The following is a 22,871-nucleotide window of genomic DNA, read 5'->3' as shown; positions in this document are numbered from 1 at the left end:
CAAGGAATTCCACAACATGCATTTGCAGAGTGCACCAAAGCTGCTTAAACAAACTGCAGCCTATCATGAGAATATGGTCCTTCCTGAGCCTTTGTGGCAGAACTCCAATTAGTCAAATTTCTCAGCTCGGGCCTGGCTTCAGGCATAATATCTCTGATTTGAAGCCAAAGGATCTTGCATTGTAATCTACAATAGCTTTTGGACCAATTGCATTGGACAATCAAATAACATGACATTGCATCAAATATTGCTGCCCAGCAATTTGCTCTCATCAGACATTTGGCCAAGAAGATTAAATGTCTTGTACAGAATGCAAGGAGCTGGGACATGTAAGAGAAGTATCTCTTATAGTGGCATTGTGTCATGCAAATGACTACAGACTTATCTTTGAATCTAACAAGCCGGGAGCCATTGTAAATGAAGACTGAGCTGTTGGAGGATCACATCATCATATTATTAGGAAGTGAAAGACGCAAATCAAACGATTTCTCTAAGGAGACATGTTGGAGGGGAGAAGGGGTCTAGGAAAAGGCTGATTACATCTACATATGCAACGTAACGGATAATATCACAAGCTGGTGTCCAACATGCAAATAGTGTGGAATGAACTTTGCATTATCAGTCCCATTATTTTGTTCAACTTTATCTTCTCTTCCTGCAGCGCCACATGCGCGCACCCACAGCACACATACACATGTGAAGAGGTAGAGAAAAAAATAGTATGCGGTCAATCAAATTCATAGTAGGTGGTAAGTTCATCCCCGATAGTATACACAGTTGTATATAAGATTTTTTTCTAACAATGTTGTGTCAGGATCTATCAATGCTTTCTAATAACATGGAGAATTATCAATATTAGAATTACTGTTAGAATCAGCCCTTCCGATTCAATATATCAAAGATTGAAAAATTGGAATATGAGTAGAAAATCATTGCTAAATACCAGTCTTTCACATTACCTTACACAATTATTGAGTCTGATTATATCTTCTAGAGACTCCTGAATGGCATAATGAGGGTTGCATTTAATGCAGCTCATTGCAGCAGAAAGCATGAGAGCCAAGTCCACTTCATCCTTGAAGACGCTCTGCATCAGTGTCCCAGTATTGGCAAAATCTCCCCAAAGTCAAAGAGTGGAAGTGGCCAGTGTTGCTGATGTAGCATCCTCAGCCTTCACCGGTCGATGTTAGGCTCCTTAATGAACCAGTGACGTCCCCACCCATTTTCCCCAAGTGTAACCCAACTCAGTAATTGTTCTGAGATTAATCGGAAACCGCACTGCATTCCCACACTCCTGGGTGGCCTCCATGTCTGATTGAAGGACCAAGTACTGGGAAGGAGCACAACCAGCATGCTGTACCTGACAGTAAACAATCTGAGTGGCATTTACACAGTTCTGCTCCCTCCATTCCCATCTGGCCTATGATACTGACTCCTGGCCTTCCAGCTGTCAACTCCAGCTTCCTAACGCCTCCTGCTGGCGTTCTAAAGCCTGAAAGTGACCTTGAACCCGACCCCCCAACCCAGGTTTCCCGACTCCTGGCTTCATTTACAGCAGCAATAGGTTCATTTCATTTAATCTCTCCTGGGGTCCACTATGGAAGATACCTCAAGACTCACAATTCAGACATAGAGAGAAATTCCTACTGCCAAGTGCTCATTAGAGGCAAAGCTACAGTTTAGAATTGGCTGGAATGGAACCCTAAAAATCTAAGCCTCCTCTCTCCAAACCAACCTTGCCATCACCTCTGATTGGATATGGCACAATAGGTTTGTCGGATGAACGGAACAGCGTACAGCCTGAGATATTCAACCTTCTCTCTGAAGCATCTCTACATCCGTCAAAAATAATGTCAAATCTAATGCACTGACACCTCCCAAGGTAACTCGACTGACTGTTATCAAGTAAAGTTTAACATTCGTTCCGGTGGACCACAGTTTGGTCAAAGAGGTAAGTTTTGAGGATTGTCTTTTTAAAAAGAGGAAACTGGGGAGGTTTATGTTCAGAATTCCACAGCTGGATCTAAACAGTGGAAAACACGGCTGCTCACACTGGAATGAAGATAAGGGGGGGTCAAAAAAAAATGAGATCACAATCACATTAGCTACGATACCTCAACAGGGTTGTGGGGTTGGAGCAGTTTTTAGAGACTAGGGCGGGCAAAAGGCAGGGATAGATTTCCCACATTCAAATGAAACATTCAGATACCCGCCCCCTGCCCCCAAGACCCTCGCTTCCAGTCCACATGTAACAAACAGCGTGGATATACCAGATCAGTAATTCTTCAGAGCGGGGTACAGAAACAGCAGAATTCCCAGCGTAATAACATTAAGCGGGAGATTGCATGATTGTTGGTGGAGACCAACAATTGCGAGAATGGGTTCTTCTTGCTATTAATTGGTGTATTTTGCAAAACAAACTCTTCAATGTCCTGCCTATGGCAGCCCTGAGAGCCCAGCCTCTGTGTGTGTGTGTGTGTGTGTGTGTGTGAGGCGCCTCCACACAGCGGAGTTTAATTCCTCCAGTAGGTGGCTGTTTGCTCCGTGTACTCGGATGTGTTTTTATTTGGAGCTCTCTCAATGACAACTCCGGGGGAGAGAAGTGACGCCACAGTGCGGTAAAGGCTGGCCCGACGGCTCACACTTTAAATCTTGCCGCGACCAATCTGACAGACACACATCAGAGCAAAACATTTGGAAAAAATAAACAAGGGAGGAGACCAGGCGAGAGAAAGAAGTGCGGAACTCCCCATGAGGAGCTGCTGAAAGAGGGAAACTCCTCTCACTAAGCAGGTGGGGAGAGACAATAAAAAGCGAAGGAAGGAGCAAACTTCTGTCCGTTCTCCCAACTGTTCGGGCACAATGGCAGCATGACTGAAGACAACTTCCCGCAGTTGGACTGGGAGTTGTTGACTCAGTCCCTTAATGGTAGCAGCCAGGAGGCTGAGCCCGATAGCTCGGGGTTGCCCTTCCTTTACGCCGTGCCCGCCGTCTACGGCCTCCTCATCGTGATCGGGCTGGTCGGCAATGTGACCCTCATCAAGATCTTCTGCACCGTGAAGTCCATGAGGAACGTGCCGAACATCTTCATCACCAGCCTGGCGCTGGGAGACCTGCTCCTGCTGCTGACCTGCGCCCCCGTCGACGCCAGCAAGTACGTGGCCACTGAGTGGCTATTCGGCCGGGTGGGCTGCAAACTGATCCCCTTCATCCAGCTCACCTCGGTAGGGGTGTCGGTGTTCACCCTGACAGCGCTGAGTGCAGACAGGTAGGTGTTTTAGCTGGGAAATTCCCTCCAGTCCCTTTTATCCCCTCCAGCTCCCGGGTCTTTAAAGTGTCATTTGTTTCTGTGTGTGTTTGTGCATGGTCCTACATAATGGGTCGCCCAAACAAAAAAAAACTGTTTTATCTGCAAATGTTACTTTCCTGCACAGATTAAAACGGAAAGGTTACTCGTCCCCGTCAGTAAGTAGCAACTACTGCAGTGTTGAGAGTTCCCAACAGGTGCTGTTTGTTTATACAAAATATTATGGTAAACGGAGGGCAGAGGAACTCTGAGCCGAGTGCTGGAGAACTTGGTAGGGGGTTGAGATTAGAAGGCATCTTGTACTGAGGAATCTTGTCTGCATTGTGTACTCTGTTTGTCCTTAATGAGCCCAGCCCCTGACTGACAGCGAGGTACCCCAGGGGGAAGTAATATCAGAAAAATAAATAAATAATAGGAACAAAAGCATCATCTAACTCATCTCACTTTAACTAGGCAATGATGAAGGGCTTTTGCCCTTCGATTCTCCTGCTCCTCAGAAGCTGCCTGACCTGCTGTGCTTTTCCAGTACCACTCTAATCTTGACTTTCTTCTCATTTTAACTTCCAACTCTTTCAGGGTGGCTCAGTCCCGGAGAGGACGGAGCCGAAATTTTCTAGATCGAAAACGACGCGGGGAATTTAAGTAAAACGAGCTCAAGTGTCATGATTTGGAGATGCCGATGTTGGACTGGGGTGTTCAAAGTTAAAAATCACACAACACCAGGTTATAGTCCAACAGGTTTAATTGGAAGCACACCAGCTTTCGGAGTGTCGCTCCTTGACCAAACCTGATGTTGTGTGATTTCTAACTTTGAGCTCAAGTATATAATTTCCCGCCCTGTCCTTCAGTCAGTCAGTCAGTAGTGAAGCGTCTTCAATGCCCGACCCATTGCTCAACAATCTAAAGCGGTGGGTTTTGTTTTTCACGTTTTCATTTTAAATTGAAGACATGTTGAGTCCAGATGCAGTCCACTACATGGACCTTGTGTAGTACACGTGATGCATTTGGGGCAAGTTACCGCTTCTGTTGCATTGAGGGATGAACCAGCATTTCGGGTTCTCGACCCCTTCCTGCCAACCCCCTTTTATAATCAACACTTAACGGGTTTGCGAGGTATACCGCGACTGCCTGTCCCTCCCAAAATCCGTACTCGTGTGGGGACGCTGTTGGTAACAAACAAAAGGAAAATACCCCAATCTGGGGGGTCTGCAGTACACCAGCCCTGTGCACACTGCGTGAGCCTGAACTGCCTCAATCTGAATGTAATGCTGTGGCTAGTGAGGTCCCTGCACACATCTTTATGATAACCCCGTCATCAAATCAAACAGGTTTCTGCGACTCAAGCTTGTCCGTTTACTTATTTTGATGCAATTACTGAACCATGCAACGTTCGGTCTCTTCGGAAATGACATTCGGCTCAGTATGACCAGGTGAAGCAAATGGTTCCTCCAAGGATTTGTGCTGAGGCGATGTCTTACTTACAATATACAGTGTGTGCTGATGACACGATGTTTAGTGGTAGTCTAGGAAAAGCTGTATACATTTATATAATGTATAAATTCAGTATTACCACTCGAGATAGTGTTGGCATAATTTGAACATATGACAATAGAAACAGTGCAGGATGGAATTATTAAGATCAGGTTGAGCTCCAGATAAAGTTAAAAGTCACACAGCACCAGGTTGTAGTCCAACAAGTTCAATTGGAACCACTGGCTTTTGGAGTGCCGCTCCTTTGCCTTTGTCCACCCTAAGCCAACACCGACTCCCCCACATCAGAGCTCCAGGTATGTAGTGAGACTTCAGGAGCAAACACTATTTTTCTCATTGTAATTGATAAGGGGAAACGTTTAAGGGTAGTCAATATTATGAATAGCTGGGATAAGATGAATGCGTTTTTTTTCTGAATTACTGAGTAAGAGAGTAAAAAGAGTCACATATTTCCACACAATCAATAGTTAAAGAAAAGCTGGAAAAAATACTTATGGAGAGAGCATTTTTATGAAGAAGTTTACAGCCTGGCGCTATTATTGATACACAATCATTTATATAAGAAGGAAAATAAACAGTAGCTTGTAAAACTCCACAAAAGAAGGTTCAAGAAGTGAATATTGAAAGATGGATTAGAGTTTGTAATCCTGACAATTTAAAAATAACATTAACAGTGTCCCTAAGATCAAGGGCTATGCTGGTTCAAGGAGAAAGACCATCAGCAACTTCATAAGACAGCTCATAATGAGTAATAAATGTCGTCTTCTCAACATTGCTCCCAATAAATTTCAGAACTAAAGGGTTGATCTTGACTTCATATATAGGTGTGTAAAATGGGTAACATGGAGTGAACTTTTACTTCTATTGAAGGCAATGGGAGCAGACATAAAACAGGTTGTTCATTCCTTATTACCCATTGACACCACTGCACACGTTCAAGATCTATCCATTTGCCTTTATTTTTCCTTTGTAGACAAACCTGCATTGATCATCATAATGATCATATTTGTTTGTGTTATATGCATTCAATGACACTAATGTTATTCATGTTCAGTTCCAATAAACAAAGTGTCAAACCAGACATTTTATTATTTTCTTAGGTAGTTGCAATTCAACAAGATGGTCAGATTTTAACAGATTAATTTATGTGGTCTACTCTGAACTTAATATTTGATAAAGATTTGAATGTGAGATTGTGCAAAAATATAACTGCGTATTTCAAGCTTCTGGTAAATTCATCTTCTGTCAAAACGTGAGTCAACTGTAACATCAGTATCTATAATGATGAGTAAAGTCCTTTGGCATACAGTATAAAACATGCACTTTTTAATGTCATTTCGCATTAAATTCTAAAACATAAAGGCACTTTATGTCATGGTACAAATTCCTTGATTGCGCAGTGAATAACAACAGTTATACACCAGTCTGAAAGGATATATCTGTGTCAAACAAGCAGTGCATCTCAAGTTGCTGATCTTTTTCCTCAGTGCATTAAATGTAGAGAGTCATGGAATTTTCTTGGCAGAGGGTCCCACCTCAATTTAGTGCACACTAAGAAATTTACTGACATGAAGATGATAAATGTAGCTTTCAACACTCAGTGTTTAAAAAAGGTCATTGCCATCTATGCCATTCAAATATTTGTAATGAAAAGAACATTGCACATGTATCTAAGTTTGCATGCAACAAGCCCCCTGACATTATGTTCACTTTGAGATTCAGTGCACAGCAGACTTCTGACTTTAGTAGCTGAATTTTGCACTGTGCCTTTACCGACAGTTTGAATTAATGGCATAGAATCAGAAAGTGCTGGAAACACTCAGCAATCCAGGCACTATTTGTAGAGACAGAAAATCTGACCTGCTAAGTGTTTCCAGAATTTTTGGTTTTTATTTCAGGTTTGCAGCTTTCACAATACTTTTCATTTTTGCATCTATCTGCATTTACAATTTTACCTTGTAGCTTATGGCAAGCAAACTGCATCAGAAGTGACTTCCTTTTGGCAAAAGGCCAGTTGCTTTGAACATATTTATTGATTAAGGTTGCAGAATTTATGAAAAATCTCCTGACAACATTACACACAAGACTGTGTGATTTTGAAGTTAGGAATGTGGCTCAACAGTTAAGTGTATATTAAGCGAAAAATATGAAAGTACCTCCAGTGGCTACTGCTTGGGGTATACGCCCCATTGACTGTAGTTTAACTCCAAGTTAACATTCCAATGTTTTTATCTACACTTTATTAGTATAAGATATATAGACTGGGTAAAGATAGAGTCGCTATTGTCTCAGAGCATAATAGGGCTGTTTATTCATTAGACAGAGATGACTGATGGTGAATTTAACCTGAGGGTCACCACGCCTCAGATGAGGGGCAAGGCTGCGAAGGTAGTACCTTCGTGGTGACCTAATAGAGTTAAGGTAAGAGAGGGACAAAAGTTCCTACATTATGTTAGGGATCATTTTCCACAGCAATATGTTGTCACTCCAAAACTAAAAAAGACACTGCCAGATCTGATTTTTGGGAATGAATTGAGCCAAGGGGATGAAGTGTCAGTAGATTAACATTTAGGGGCCAGTGATCATTGTACAATAAGATTCGGGCTGACTATGAACGAAGAACAACCCAGTGTAAAAATGATTAACTGAGGAAAAGCCAAATTCAATGGGGTAAGAATGGATTTGGGTTGATTTGTAAGTCAGTGATTGGCAGGACAAACAGTAGCTGAGCAATGGATTGGCTGCAAACAAAATGTATTTTAGGCACAATCAATGTAAATTCCCATGAAAGGGAAAGGTCGGACAAACAATACTAGCGGTCTCTGGATGATAAATAAGATAGAAGGTAAGGTAAAGAAGAAAAACTGTAAGTATGACAGCTGTCATGCAGAAAATACAATTGAGGATCAGGAGGACTACAGAAGGTTAAGAAAGAAGGTAAAAAATAAACAAGAGAAACACAGACTGTGTATGACAAGAGACTATCAGCAAATGTAAAGAGGAAAACCAGAGTCTTCTGTAGGCAAATAAATAGTAGTTTGTTCCATGTGCAAGTAGGACAAATTGTGAAAATAAAAAGGGACTTTAACCTGTTTAAGTGTTAAATGTCTTTCCCCAAGCAGATGCTACCTGGGCCATGAAGGAACAGGAGATAATGTAACCATTGAAAAGGATTAAATTTTGAAGGGAGATGTATTAAATAGGCTGTACTCTAAGTTGATGATGCACCAGATCACAAGATGAGATGCATCCAAGCATACTGCGGAAAGTGACAGTAAACATTGCAGAGACACTGGTCATCATTTTCCCCACCTCAGACTGAGGGGTGCTGCAAAGGACTGGAGAATTGCAAACATTACAGCCTTTGTCAAAAAGCCTAGCAATTATAAGTCCTGTGGAGTAAGGGGATTTATACCTTTATTCCAAAAATAGCTATCAAGCATGCGTGAAAGGAGCTATGTTGAAGTGGTGCCATGTCACATGGACCTGGAGCCTGGGAATGTCAAGCTCTAGATAAGATAACTTCTCTCATCTTCTGTATATAGCTATGTTCACAAAACATATTGCTGTTGCCCCCCAATATGTGGACAAGAGTGATTATGAGCTAGTCCATTTACCCTTGCTAGCGGACAAACCTTTGGACATGAAAATTCGGGACAAAATCAATAGTAATTTGCACAAATGTGATTAATTGAGGGAAGCCAGCATGGCATTATTGAGAGGAAATTATATTTAACTTACTTGCTGGAGATTCTCTGAAGATGAGAAAATTAATGAGGACAGTATAGTGTGCATGGACTTGTGGGTAAAGTTATGGCTCACGGAAAAGCAACACGGATAAAGTAATGAAACCAAGAGTCATGGTTAATGCATGGCTTTTGGGCTGGAGGATGTGTATAACAGACTATTGGGACCTTTGCTTTCCTGATGTATATTAATGACCAAGACCTTGGAGTACAGGATACTGTTTCAAAATTTATGGATTATATTAAACTTTAAAGCATTGTGAACAGTGAGGGGGTTAGTGTAGGACTCAAAGGACATGACAGGTTGGTTGAGTGGATGGATAGGTTGTAAATGACATTCAGTGTGGGGAAATGTAAAGTTATCTATTTCAAAAGTGAGGACATGGACAGATAGCATAAAGCATAATTTTCAAGGGATTACAGGTGCACAGGAATCTGGTTGTACATTTGCATGAATCATCATATTTTTAAAACAGGTTGACTACTGGTTAACAGTGCATGCAGTATTCTAGGCTTTATTAATAGTGGTGCAGAGCACAAGAACAAGGAGGTTGTGTTGAATTTGTATAAGACATTGGTGCATCCAGTTTTGGGTGTAACACTTTAGGAAAATTGTGAAAGCATTCACATGGATTCACAAGGACAGTTCTAAGGATGAGAAGCTTCAGTTATTAAGATAGTTTAGAGATATTTTGAACAATGTTCCTTAGAGAAAACGTGAGGAGGAGATTTGATCATAGAAGCATAGAAGATTGGAGCAGAAGAAGGCCATTTAACCCCTCAAGCCTGCTCAGCCATTCAGTATCATTATGGCTGATCATTGAGCTCAGTATCTTAATTCCACACCCATATTCCTTGATTCCTTTTAACTACAAGGGCTATATTACCTCCTTCTTGAAAACATATAAAGTTCAATCCTCAACCACATTCTGTGAAACTGAAGTCCACAGGCTCACTGTTCTCTGGGTGGAAAAAAATTCTCCTCTTCTCATTCCTAAAAGGTTTACCCCTTATCTCTAAACTAAAACTCCTTGTTCTGGACTCCCCCATCTGGCTAGTGTTGTTAGAATTGTATAGGTTTCTATGAGATCCCCCACCATCCTTGTAAACCCCAGTGAATACAATCCTAACTGACTCAATCCCTTCTCATGCATCAGTCCTACATCCCAGGAATCAATCTGGTAAACCTTTTCTGCACCCCCTCTATAGCAGGATAGAAATTTTCTAAATCATGTGGGAGGAGTTCTCACTCATGAAAGAATCAACAACAAGAGGGCAAAGAATAAAAGCATAAGAGGCTCGCTGCCTGAAAAAAAAATCATGTAACAGTTAACATTTGGAATGCACATCCTGAGATAGTGGTAGAGGGAGATTCAATCAAAACATTCAAAAGGAATTAATTAGACTATTATCTGAAAAAAGCAATCTGCAAAACTACACAGGTAAGGAAGGAAAATGACACTCATTCAAAGAGCAGTCCAGTGATGATGGGTGGAATGGCCTCATCCTACATTGTAACAATTCAGTGATTCTGTGATTAAAATATAGTTTCATAGGAAGCTTGATGCAAAGCACTGACATCAACATAATCTGAGTCTGTTGGTTGAACATCACACTTCACATGTATCAGTTAAGCCCAGCATATTCCTCATGGTTTGGATGATTGGGTTTCTTCTCTTATCTGATTCCTGCTTAGATAGATAGATTCCCTACAGTGTGGAAACAGGCCCTTTGGCCCAATAAGTCCACACCGACCCTCTGAAGAGTAACCCACCCAGACCTATTTCCCTCTGACTAACGCACCCAACACTATGGGCAATTTAGCATGGCCAATCTACCTGATCTGCACATCTTTGGACTGTGGGAGGAAACCAGAGAACTGGGAGGAAACCCACACAGACAGGAGGAGAATGTGCAAACTCCACACAGACAGTCACCTGAGGCTGGAATTGAACCTGGGTCCCTGGCGCTTTGAGGCTGTAGTACTAACCACTGAGCCACCGTGCTGCCCTTCTGAAGGGAAGCACAATGGGGGTGTCAGATGATATACATTTTTGAAAACATATGCCCTTTCCTTAAATAACACCCATTTCAAATATATTTAAGTGCATGTGGACTTGCATCGCTCAATTTAAGTTTATTTCTATTTTCAGGCTGTCTTCCATTATTGTCAATCTATTGCTATTATATGTTGATTCAATGTAGGTGGGAGCTTTACACATTGAAAATCAGCACAGGTAACTCTTGCATAATTTTCAGAGCAAATCAATTCCGATTGAGGATTCATAAATACATCGAGATCAAGTTAACTCTTACTGCACATCACAAATACATTTCTTAAATTGTGAAATACGTGTAAATTGCATCCCATGTATGAAAGCATCTTTCATTGATATACATATCATTAAATTCCAAAACAAATAACATCTTAGGAATTTCTCTTTTGTCTAAAAGCTGGAGTATCTCCAGCAGCATTGGAGTTTCATCTACAATAAGGCTGTACTACTCACCCTAGCTGATATTCTGGGTTCTTAGTTGTTTCAATTTGGAAAACACAGAGACTGCAGGGATAGAGATTGGTTGTAGCTACTCTTGATGTTGAGTTACAGTGTAATGTCTTTTGGATCAAATGTTAGACCCCATCTGCTCTCTCTCAAGATGGATGCAGAAGGTCAGCTGGCACTATTTCGAAGAAGGACAGGAAATTTTCACATCATGTAAAGCAAGGGACACTGCAGTGGCAAATTATTGCAATGGCACTGGCAGGGGCAACAACTCTCAATATCACCCAGAACAAAAGATCCCTCTTGATTGTATCCTATCCATCAGCTTAAGCAGCCAACTTCAAGGCTTGCTTGGCTGCACTTCCCAGAGCTGTAACATCTAGAAGGATAGGAGCCTCAGGTGCATGAACAACAGCCCCTCTATGTTACTATTGAAGCAACCCATCATCCCAATTTGGAAATTTATCATTTTTCTTCTTCATTATTTAGTCAAAATCTCACAGCTCCTTCCCTTACGACATTGTCCGTATGCCTTCAACAAATGGACTAAATATTTTTGAAAGCCCTGAAAGCAGCAGTTTAAGAAAAGCCAAGGCTAATGGGGGATGAGCAATCAATATTGGCCTTACCAGTGATCTCCACATTCCAAATAAAAGGAGATCGGGATTATCTGACAATTTGCAGCTTGCTGTTAAACTGTTAAAATACATTTCCTGTCAAAGAGAGCTTTTATCTTGTCTACTCTTTGATCATAGAGTAAATGACTAATAAATCAGGTAAATCCTTCAAATTCTTTCTCAAAGTCAGCTGTAATTAATTCAGTCTATATCTGACGGCCTCAGTGTCATAATCTGGTACAATTTGCCTACCATTTAATTGCAGCAAAACTGTGTATATTACCTAAAAGGGAGGTACGTGTTGCAGGGAGTAATATATTCATTTGTTTCAAATAATTATTGTTTGCACTTTAATTTCATGCTTCTTGGTGAATTGTGAATTCTTTGACTAAATTTAATGCTTTGCCCCTCTCAAAGTGGTTATTATTTCAAGCGACATATGGAATCGCCAATAGATAATTTAAAGAACCAGGATGTAACACTTTGAAGTTTGTACAAAGCTGATTGCAATTTCAGCTGACTGAATTTCTTCAGTACTATGTAAAGCATCCATTTGTTTTCATTGCTGAGTACATACAAATGTTTTTTTCATGCAATTAAATTATTGCACAACATACTATGGTAGGCAAATCTAAATATTTGAATTTAAAGCTATTATATCAAAACAAGCATGGTATGTGGGAGAATTTTTGAATTTCATGTTGTCTGATTTGTTTGTGAAAATATTTAGATTGACCATTGTAAATTAATGGTCAAAGCAATTTTATACAGATGTATACTAATATTATTAGGTATGTTCCCAAGGCCTACATGTATTCTGATTAGTATAATCGGGAAGGAATACACCATAAGAGAATGTAGGCAACATCAAACTTTTATCTTCCTTTGTTCTTCAGGAGAATGGATGGTAATTTTATATTGTTCCCATGAATTATATTAAACAGAACGTTCTTGGTGAGATTAAATTGGCTGCTGTGTTTCCTTATAACAGTGACTGCACATCAAAAGTACATTATTGGCCATAAAGAGTTCTGGAAAGTCCTGAGACAATGTAATGTGTTACATAAATACAAATTCTTTCGTTTACTCTCAAAGTTATTTGATGTTCCAAGGTGCGTACAGCTTGGAACATTATGCTTAGCAAACCAGACAAAGCGAATTGAGGAGATTATACTACATCTCAGAAAATCTTTGACAAAGTAACACATTCAACACATTGAAGAAAAGGATAGCAGATCGGATTAGAAACTGCCTGGAAATGAAAAAGAAAACAACAAAACAGAATTTCAGGGCTTTTAGAAATATTTAGAAATGAGCGGTGGTGTCCTTCAGATTTCCTCAGTTCACTGCACTTTTTGTTTAGTCATTCATGGGATGAGGGCATTGCTGGCTTGCCCAGCACTTATTGCCCATCACAGACAGCAGTTAAGAGTCAACCACATATTGCTATGGGTCCAGAGACACATGTTATAGAGTCATAGATTCATAGAGATGTACAGCAAGGAAGCAGATCCTTCAGTCCAATTCATCTATGCTGACTGGCTATCCTAAATTAATTTCGTCATGTTTGCCAGCGTTTGGCCCATATCCCTCTAAACTCATATTTATATGCCCGTCCACATGTTGGCCAGACCAGGCAAGGATACAGTTTCCTTCCCTAAATGACATTAGTGAATCAAATGGGGTTTTCCCCAACAATTTGCAATGGGTTCACAGTCATTGTTCGACATTTAGTTGCAGATTTTTATTGAACTCAGATTCCACGATGTGGCAGGATTCAAGCTGAGGTCCCCAGCCCCTTACTCGGGTCTCTGGATTAACAGATCCAGTGATAATGGCACTACGCCATCACCTCCTCAATGAGCAATGAGAAAGTTTGGGTAGTAATTTTCCCAATGGTCAGTGTATCCCAAAAATCTCTTTATTGTTAAATGTGCAACCATCACATACAGGAAAGTTTTGCAAATGGTTCAAACCATTCACTTTCATTTAGCATGAGCAAAGATAAATTAAAAAAAGACAGAATTTTCTATTAGCTTCTCAGAACAAAAATGGACTCTTTGCCTTTCGAGCACCAACAAATTTATAGTAATTAGCGATCACTGCAACCAGTTAACATCCATTGGAACTGAGTATCAATGAAATCCCGTCTGGCTTGTTGCATTTCCTCATGCAGAAGGTGAGTTGCTCCTGCTCAATATCTTCATCTTCCTCCTGGGAAGAGTGCTGCAGTTCTCCATTTCAACCCCTCTTTGCCTGCCTCAGTTTTTCAGAGTACAGCATGCAAGGATTATGCGACACACTCCATCCAGAGTGTACTTCAGGACCCCTTCAGACTGATCCAAGCATCAGAACCTCATCTTTTGCAGGCCCATGGTGAGCAGGCCCATCATTTGCTTAAGGTTGGCCTTGGTCAAAGAATAGGCTGCATTGTCTACTCCCTGCCTTGGTCATTTTATTTGATTTGTTTTGATTTATTATTGATCTTTTATTCTCACTTGTAACCTGGTTATGTGCAGTTAAAAGCTTTGTTTTACACGTAGTACAGGCATGTCATACTCTACAAGTGTCACAGGGTGATTGAATACACAGAGCGAGGAATACACAGTTACAGCTGCAAAGAAGGTGCACAAAAAGCAAGATCAACATTAGATTTGAAATTTGAGAGGTCCGTTCACAGTTTAATACCAGCGGGGAAGAAAGGTGTTCTTGAACCTATTGATCCATGTATTTAAGCTTTTGTATCTTCTGCCTGACAGAAGAGGTTGGATGAGATTATAATCAGGATGGGAGGGGTCTTTGACGATGTTGGCTACCTTCCCGAGGCAGCGAGAAGTGTAAATGGAGTCAATGGATGCAAATGAGATTGTGTAAAGGACTCATCAGCTGTGGTTACAGGTGATAGTTCCTGTTTCCCATCCTTGCAAGGCATCTAGCCCTTGAAATGCAGCAGGAACGTGAAAGTTTTCAAGGACATAGGCATCATGGCACCTTCTAGGTCACATGGCACAGATCTCTAAGATTTAATGCTGACGGTCACAGATAATTTGACATCGATGGAAATGGATGCCACTTCTGTTGGTAATGTCTACTGCATGATAAAATGGCACTCTCAAAATGCGATGGGTGTGAAGTCCCTAGTGCTCTGCACCAGGGGAAGTCAGCTATTTTGGAAAAGCCTGCTGTCTGGGCTGTAACATTGACCCCATCACAGGGAGATGAGATGAGATGAGATGGTGTGATCTAGTACCAATTGCATTGGTAACAGCCTTGATATATTTGAGGGACAAGGGATGTGAGATCGCACACAGGTCCCCTGTGGCTTTTTGGAAGCAGCCCGTTGTATAAAAGTTTTGTACAGCAGTTACCTTGACAGCTACCACGATAGGATGGCCAGCCATGCCTTCAGGACACAGCTCCCTGACTAAGCTTACCACATGCTTACAACACACCTACAGGGCTGACTGTGGCCTAGACTGTAGAAATATGCATCCCCTGAGTGTGACCATTCCAAGTGGCTGATGGACCAAGCCCCTGGACAGAAGGTGCTGCCTTTCATTTACTGTGCCAGAACCCCCTGACAGAAGATGCATTCCTTGCCCTGACTGAGATCTACTCCCCTTAGACTTGGCAGGTGGTAATTTGGTTGATGCACATGCAATGTTTTGCTACCTAAGCTGCTTGATTTGGGTTTGAGCTTCACATAAAACAGCGCTGTACACCAACATGTGGGTCATAGTGTAAAAATAAGGGGACGTCCATTTAAACAGAGAGACCTTTGTCTCTCAGAGAATTATGTGCCTTTGCAATTCCCCTTCCTCAAAAGGCAGTGGATGCAGAGTCTTTAAATAGCTTCAAGGCAGAAGTAGATAGATTCTTGTATATCAATAGGGGTTGAAAGATTATTGAGGATAGCAGGAATGTAGAGTGGATGTTAAAATCTGATCAGCCATGATCTTATTGAATGGTAGAGCAGGTTCGAAGGCCCAAGTAGCCTACTCTTGCATCTTGTTTGAATGTTTGTAGTATCTCCAGCCCCGTGACCAATAACTGCTGACAACCATTGACAAATTCCTGGCTCTGTGTCTGCCAAGGTCCATAGATCGGTTGAAGAGAGAAGGGAGGTTGGCGATGCCTGGAGGTGTCAGCAATTGCTGTTCATGGAGTATGTGTTTAGATGTCAGTGGAGGCCCAGAGGAGCAAACAATGAGCTAATGTCATCAGGTACCCCTGTTCTGATTTTCATGTCAGGAATTGTCGCCATCTAGTTTCTATCCAGTGGTTGGGAGAATTGGAATCTGCATATAATTGTGGCAAGATTACACAATGGAGATATGCTAATGCATACTAATACTCATAAATAGGTGTGTTGCTGAGTCTCGCCTTGTCATTCAACACTTGATTGGATAATCAGGCCTTTCAACATTGAGAAGCTCCTCATTGGTCATGTCACACAATTTCCCCAACTTCCTTGCCAATGCCACCATCATTCAATTTCTGGGAAGATTCCACTCAACAGGTTCTTTAAGAACGCAGATCCTGAGAACATGGTGGGTACAGAATCATGGCTGTCTTCAAAAGGGAACTGAATAAATACTTGAATGAAGAAAATTGTGGAACTATAGATAAAGCATTTGAAAACAGATTAGTTGGATTGTTCTTCAAATGATCTTCTTTTGTACTGACTATTTATTTATTTTGTGAAATACAATAAGCAAAATTAGGATTGTTTCCACTAGAGCAGAGGAAAACATGGTGTGTTTTGATAGAGGTGTCCATAATTATGAATGGTTGGGACTAGCAGGTAACAGGCAGTTTCTGGTGACTGTGGGATCTAGATCAAGTGGACAAAGATTGAAAAGAAGGTAGATTCAGAACAGAGAATGAGAGAAGCATTCTTTTTTCAGAAATGCTCATGATATCAAGATTATGTCAAATTAAAAATAAGGACATTGATTAGGCCACTTTTGGAATATTGTATGCAATGCTAGTCTCCTTCCTATTGAAAGGATGTTGTGAAACTTGAAAGGGTTCAGAAAAGATTTTACAAGGATGTTGCCAGGGTTGGAGGATTTGAGCTATAGGGAGAGACTGAATAGGCTGGGCTGTTTTCCCTAGAGTGTCAGAGGCTGAAGGGTGATCTTATAGAGGTTTATAAAATCATGAAGGGCTTGGGTAGGATAAATAGACAAGACCTTTACCCTGGGGTAGAAGAGTCCAAAACTAGAGGGCATAGGTTTAGGGTGAGAGGGGAAAAATTCAAAAGGGACCTAAGGGCTAACTTTTTCATGCAGAGGGTGGTGCATGTTTGGAATGAGCTGCCAGAGCAAGTGTTGGAGGCTGGTACAATAACAACATTTTAAAAGGCACCTGGATGAGTATATGAACAGAAAGAGTTTAGAGGGATATTGGCCAAATGCTGGCAAATGGGACTAGATTAGGTCAGGATATCTGGTCGACATGGACAAGTTGGACTGAAGGGTTTGTTTCTGTGCTGTGCATCTGTATGATTCAATGACTTTAAGTCAAATAAGCTGTGATAAGGAAGATGTGTAATGGGATATGGAAACATGGTGGATGCGTATGGGGAATAAATATCAATATAAACTGGTTGAACCCAATGGGCTATTTCAGTGTTGGACTATTTTTGCAATTCTACATAACTTGAAACAATCAACTTCAAGTCACTGTACACCCATCTGATCAATATAGCTTCACAAAATGCTCATACTTAAAGACAAGGAAGAGTACAATTGTGAAGGTCATTTCTAATTACAGTACTTGTATCACTTCATTGCTTATTGCGTTCATATTCACTTTCTCAGCTGACAATATGTGATAAGAAGTGATAAATTAATTGTACATCTATTGGATCACAGAGTATCCCACCATCAATGACAAGTTAATGACCGTCATAATATTTTATGTGAATAAATATTCAATTGAGAGGATGTCACAAGATTTTAAGATTTGTTTTAAAATTTAAATGCACTAGAGAAATAGACAAGCTTGCTCTGTACTGTGCATTTATTCATTAAGATGTGAGATTTAGGTGATGTTCCATTTCAATTCTCTGCTACTTTGTGCTGCTGACTGATCTCGGGCAACAGGCTAAGTATAAAACCCACACTAATCTTTAGATGCAATCATCTGTCATCAGTAACATCCATTTGAACAGATTATGTACATCAACTGAATTAGTTTTTATTGCAGCTTGCCATTTTAAGACAAACCAGTGTGAGCACTTTTCTTGCAAAGTGATGATTAATTGCAGCTTTATTATCAGTTTAGCAAAGATTATCACAACTAATTATTTTTTAAAGGAATTATAGAAGACAAATCAATCCAGTCATTAAATTTATTCCAGGTACAAGATGTACTACTGTGGAGGAATTTACAAAGTTTCATTAACCAGTTCCACAGTTCTGCAAAGATTCCTGTCTTCTATATGCTGATGTGGCCATTGGTTAGGGTTCCCAGGATTAACACTAATAGGTCCTTGTATTATTTGACATATATGGAATTATAGAATAGTACATCATATAATATAAGTTGTCCTGTCATGCTTAGGCCAGCCCTTTGAAAGTGTCATCCAATTCATCTCACTCATTCTTCATAGCCCTTCAATGTTTCCGTTTTAAGAATTTTTCCTGTTGGCGTTTTGGAAGTTAGTATTATATCTGCTTCTCCCATATTTCAGGACAGTTCATTCCAGATCATTTACACACTGCAAAAAAAGATGCAATCACTCCTCTGGTTCTTTTGCCAATTATCTTAGAAATATCTCCTTTGTTACTGAATTTTCTGCTTATGGAAAGAATTTATTTAATCTCTCAAAATGCTTGAAAATTATAAATAAGTCTGTTCAATTTTCCCTTAATTCTCTGAGGAACATTGAAAAAGGAGTAGGCCAATCAGCCCATTGACCCTGCTCTGCACTTCAGTTAGATCATGGCTGAGCATCTACCCACTGCGCTACCTCCACATCCCTTGAATTGATTTATTTCCAGAAATCCATTGATTACTGTCTTGATCTTGCTGAATGATTGAACTTTCAGACACCTGAATCACCACCTTCTGAGTAAATAAATTCCTCCTCATCTCAGTCTTAAATGTCCTGCCCCTTATCGTGAGATTTTTCACCCTGGTAATAATGTCAACAGCCAGGCAAAACGTCCTTTCTGTATCCTATAACGCTGTGTGAGAATTTTGTAAGTTTCCATGAGGTTACCCATCTTTCTTTGAAGCTTGAAGGAATGCAGACATAGCCTCCTAAATCTCCTCATAAAATAATCTCACTGTTCTAGGGATTAATCTGATGAACCTCCATTGCACTCCCTCTATGGCAAGTATTTCCTTCCTTTGATCAGGGGAACAAACTGTACACAGTACTCCAGGTGAAGTCTCACCACGGCTTTCTACAATTGTAGGCAAGACATCTTTACTCCTATACTCAAATCCTCTTGAAATGAATACCAACATGCCATTTGCCTTCCTAATTGCTCTCTGTACCTTTAATACTACATTTTAGGGACTATTGAACAAGGTCACCAGGGTTTCTTTGAGTACCTGAGCTTCCCCACGTCTCACCATTTGAAAAAATATTTTGTCTTTTAGTGTTTTTGTACCGGTTCATCCACAATTGCTCCTGTTACTTTCTTCAACACCGTGGAATGAAGCTCATTTGGTCTAGGAGATTTAACAACCTTCAGTCCAGTTAACTTTCAAGTACTACTTTGTCACCATATTTCTTTTAGTTCCTCAGTTTCACAAGTCCCTTGATTGCATCGTATTTCTGGGAGGTAGTCTGTATTTTCTTCTGTGAACTGTTCTCCATCTCCATTTTAAATTGTCCAACATCCACTTGTAATAGGCCCATATTTGTCCTAGGAGAAAAGTGAGGACTGCAGATGCAAGAAATCAGAGTCGAGAGTATGGTGCTGGAAAAGCACAGCAGGTCAGACAGCATCCGAGGAGCAGGAAAATTGACGTTTTGGGCATAAGCCCTTCATCTGGATGCTGCCTGATCTGCTGTGGTCAGACAGCATCCGAGGAGCAGGAGAATTGACGTTTTGGACATAAGCCCTTCATCTGGATGCTGCCTGATCTGCTGTGCTTTTCCAGCACTACATTCTCGACCCCCATATTTGTGCTAACTTTACACATACCTGAAAAAATTTTTCCAGTCCTTGTTAGTTTGCATTCATTCTTTATTTTTTCCTTTCCTAACCAATTCTGTTGTCCTCTTTTACAAGATTTTAACTTGCTCGGAATCCTCAAGTTTTCCAATTTTTTTCTGGCATCTTTATAAACTATTTCCTTTGATTTACTACAATATTTAGCTTTCTTCATTAACCCCCACTGATTTATGTTTCCCTTTGTGCCTTGGAGGAATTTATATCTATTGTAGATCATATAGTATTTCTTCAAATACTAATCATTGCCTGTACACCATCACATTTTTATTGTGTATTTTGCAGCAAACTTGGTTATCATATCTACATAATTTTCTTTCTTCACATTTAAGAGCCATGTTTCAGAATGAACTATATCATATCCATATTTAATACAAAATCCTCTTATCTTATTTATTGTTTCTATTTACAAAGGCTTTTTTACAACAATTTTACTAAGCAACCCTTCCACATTATACAGCACTAAGTCCAAAACGCCCTGATCTCTTGTTGGTTTCTGCCTTCACTCACTGGCCCTAATGCATTGGAAATAAAGTTCCATTTTTCTTGGAATCATCACACCAGTGACAATTTGATTCAGCATTACCTATTTCCCTCTAACAATCTAATTCAGATGAAAAGAACATACACATCTAGTTTTTCTCATTAACAAGAAGATAACAATTTATTTTTATAAAACTATCTTCAACCAGTGGCAAAACAAGCATGAGTTGCTCATTTATAACTCTATAACTTAACTCCAAAACATTTGCAAATTCCCATTCACACATGCATACAGACATTCAAAGGAGAAAGTGAGGTCTGCAGATGCTGGAGATCAGAGCTGAAAATGTGATTGCTGGAACAGCACAGCAGGTCAGGCAGCATCAAGGGAACAGGAGATTCGACGTTTCGGGCACAGGCCCTTCTTCAGGAATCATTTATAACTCTATAACTTAACTCCAAAACATTTGCAAATTCCCATTCACACATGCATACAGACATTCAAAGACAACCAAGATGCTAGTGTTATAGGTGGACAAAAGAAAACTCTCAGTGAATTACACTGTGAATTACAGTTCAACAGCACCATCTCAAACCAAAGACGTCAATGAGTTGTTTTCTTTTAATTCATTCCAATTCTTTACAGATGACTTGCGATTGAGGGTTATGCCAGTTCTCAGTATTTCATTTGCCTTTTCAGTGTCTGTGGAAGCAGTTTCCCCTTATTCCTTTTAATAGGGATTGCAGAGAGAATAACTCACAGATAGGTGAGGGAAAGTAACTAGCTATTAGCGGTTTTCTTTTATGTCTCCACACAGAAGAGAGAGAAAGGGAGATCGATGCTTTTTCTTTTGCAAGCTAATTGCTTCTGCTGTTTTGTTCAGACACTAGGCTACAGTCCCTTGCACAAGAACCAATCAGGAAGTTATTACTGAATTGGGTCCTCCGATGCTCACAGCAACTGATGCCCAATTGAAAAGTCAAACAAGACACTGTTTCTGAGCAGAATAACTTCTAATACTGATGAGCTGTGCCAATTTATCGGGAATTCTGTCTCTCACTGCTCCTGTAGAGAACATTGAATGCACAATTTCTATTTAAAACTGCAAACATTTTCATACACTGTTTCCATGGTTTAAATCAGTATCTTTTCCCAATTTTTAGTACACATTCCAAAACGAAATGATATTTATACTCGTCAACATGCTGTTTTGGATACAAAGACAAATACTCAGTTCTGATGAAAGGCCATATTAGCCTTGAAACATTAGCACTGTTTCTCTCTTTTCAATTGCTGTCAGCCTGCTGAGTTTCTCCAGCATTCTTTGTGTTTCTTTCACAGGTATTTGTGACTTGGTTAACCCAGTCTGCATGAAAATCAAAAGGCCCATTATCACTGTATTACCTACATTATGTTTATCTCTAATTGTTTGATTTACAAAGACCCAACCTCATCCTACTATTTGATGTCCATTAGATAATTACCACCAATGCTTACTCTTCTTCTGGTTTCATATCTTTGCGAAACTGATTCTACATTTGGTCCTCCAATCTCAGATCCTCTCCTACTAATGCACTGATCTCATCTCTTATTACCTTATTTCCTTTCCCATTCACCTGTTCCTCCTAAATGTCAATTGTACTTGAATAATGCCTGGTGATGGTCACTCTGATGTCACATCTTTGTAATAGCAATTAAATAATACCCATTTACAGGAGGTCCCCAATTTATGAATTCACAACTTACAAATACTCATATTTACAGGGACATAATTTTAAAGATCTGACATATAAATACTTCCTGCACTTATGAATGGCTGCTTTACATTTTCCAACTTGAGTACAAATTTATTTCTGAACAGACTCAAGAATGGAACCCTTTCACAATCCAGGGACTGCCTATACATCAATTTGTGTATCAAAATGGACAGCACAGTGGCTCAGTGGTTGGCACTGCTGCTTCACAGCACTAGGGAACTGGGATCTATTCCAGCCTCGGGTGTCTGCCTGCATGGAGTTTGCACATTCTCCCCGTGATTGCGTGGAGTGCTCTGTTTTCCTCTGGGTGCTCCGTTTTCCTCCCACAGTCCAAAGATGTGCAGGTTATGTAGATTAGCCATGGGAAATGCAGGATCACAGGGTTAGGGTAGTGGGTTGTGTCAGGGTAGAATGCTCTTCAAAGGATCAGTGTGGACTTGATGGGCTGATTGCGTCCCTCCACAACGTAGGAATTCCATGAAATCATTAACCTTTTTGCGAGTACTATGTGCATTCAGAGGTTAAAATGCTTCCAATGAGGCAAGACTGATACCTTTGTGAGACATGACCTACTCTGATACTATGCATGCTTTTACTGCTTAAGAATAGTTGGCTTGAAAAGTTTTGTTATCAATTTTCTTTGTTAAGTTGCAGTGTTAATTTTTTTAACGGAATTGCACGTTCTTTATTTAATTTTATTGTATTTCCATTAATCATCATTTCTGACTACTATTGTGTCCATATATGCCTTTCCGATAATTCTGATCAGT

The 22,871-nt window shown here is 40.2% G+C and overlaps 1 protein-coding gene across 1 annotated transcript in view; it reads left to right on the top strand.

Moving 5' to 3' along the window:
• The first annotated feature begins 2,498 nt into the window (after nt 1-2,498).
• grpr (gastrin-releasing peptide receptor) overlaps nt 2,499-22,871 on the top strand; it is a 60,317-nt gene continuing 39,944 nt past the window's right edge. The window contains exon 1 of the mRNA XM_043700508.1: nt 2,499-3,268. Coding sequence (XP_043556443.1) covers nt 2,871-3,268 — 398 coding nt within the window. The 5' untranslated portion in view covers nt 2,499-2,870. The remainder of the gene's footprint in view (nt 3,269-22,871) is intronic.

Source organism: Chiloscyllium plagiosum, chromosome 12 (assembly GCF_004010195.1).
Source record: "Chiloscyllium plagiosum isolate BGI_BamShark_2017 chromosome 12, ASM401019v2, whole genome shotgun sequence".
Classification (NCBI taxonomy): Eukaryota; Metazoa; Chordata; class Chondrichthyes; order Orectolobiformes; family Hemiscylliidae; genus Chiloscyllium; species Chiloscyllium plagiosum.
Note: the sequence above shows the minus strand (reverse complement) of the source record. Positions and strands in the feature narration are given on the sequence as shown.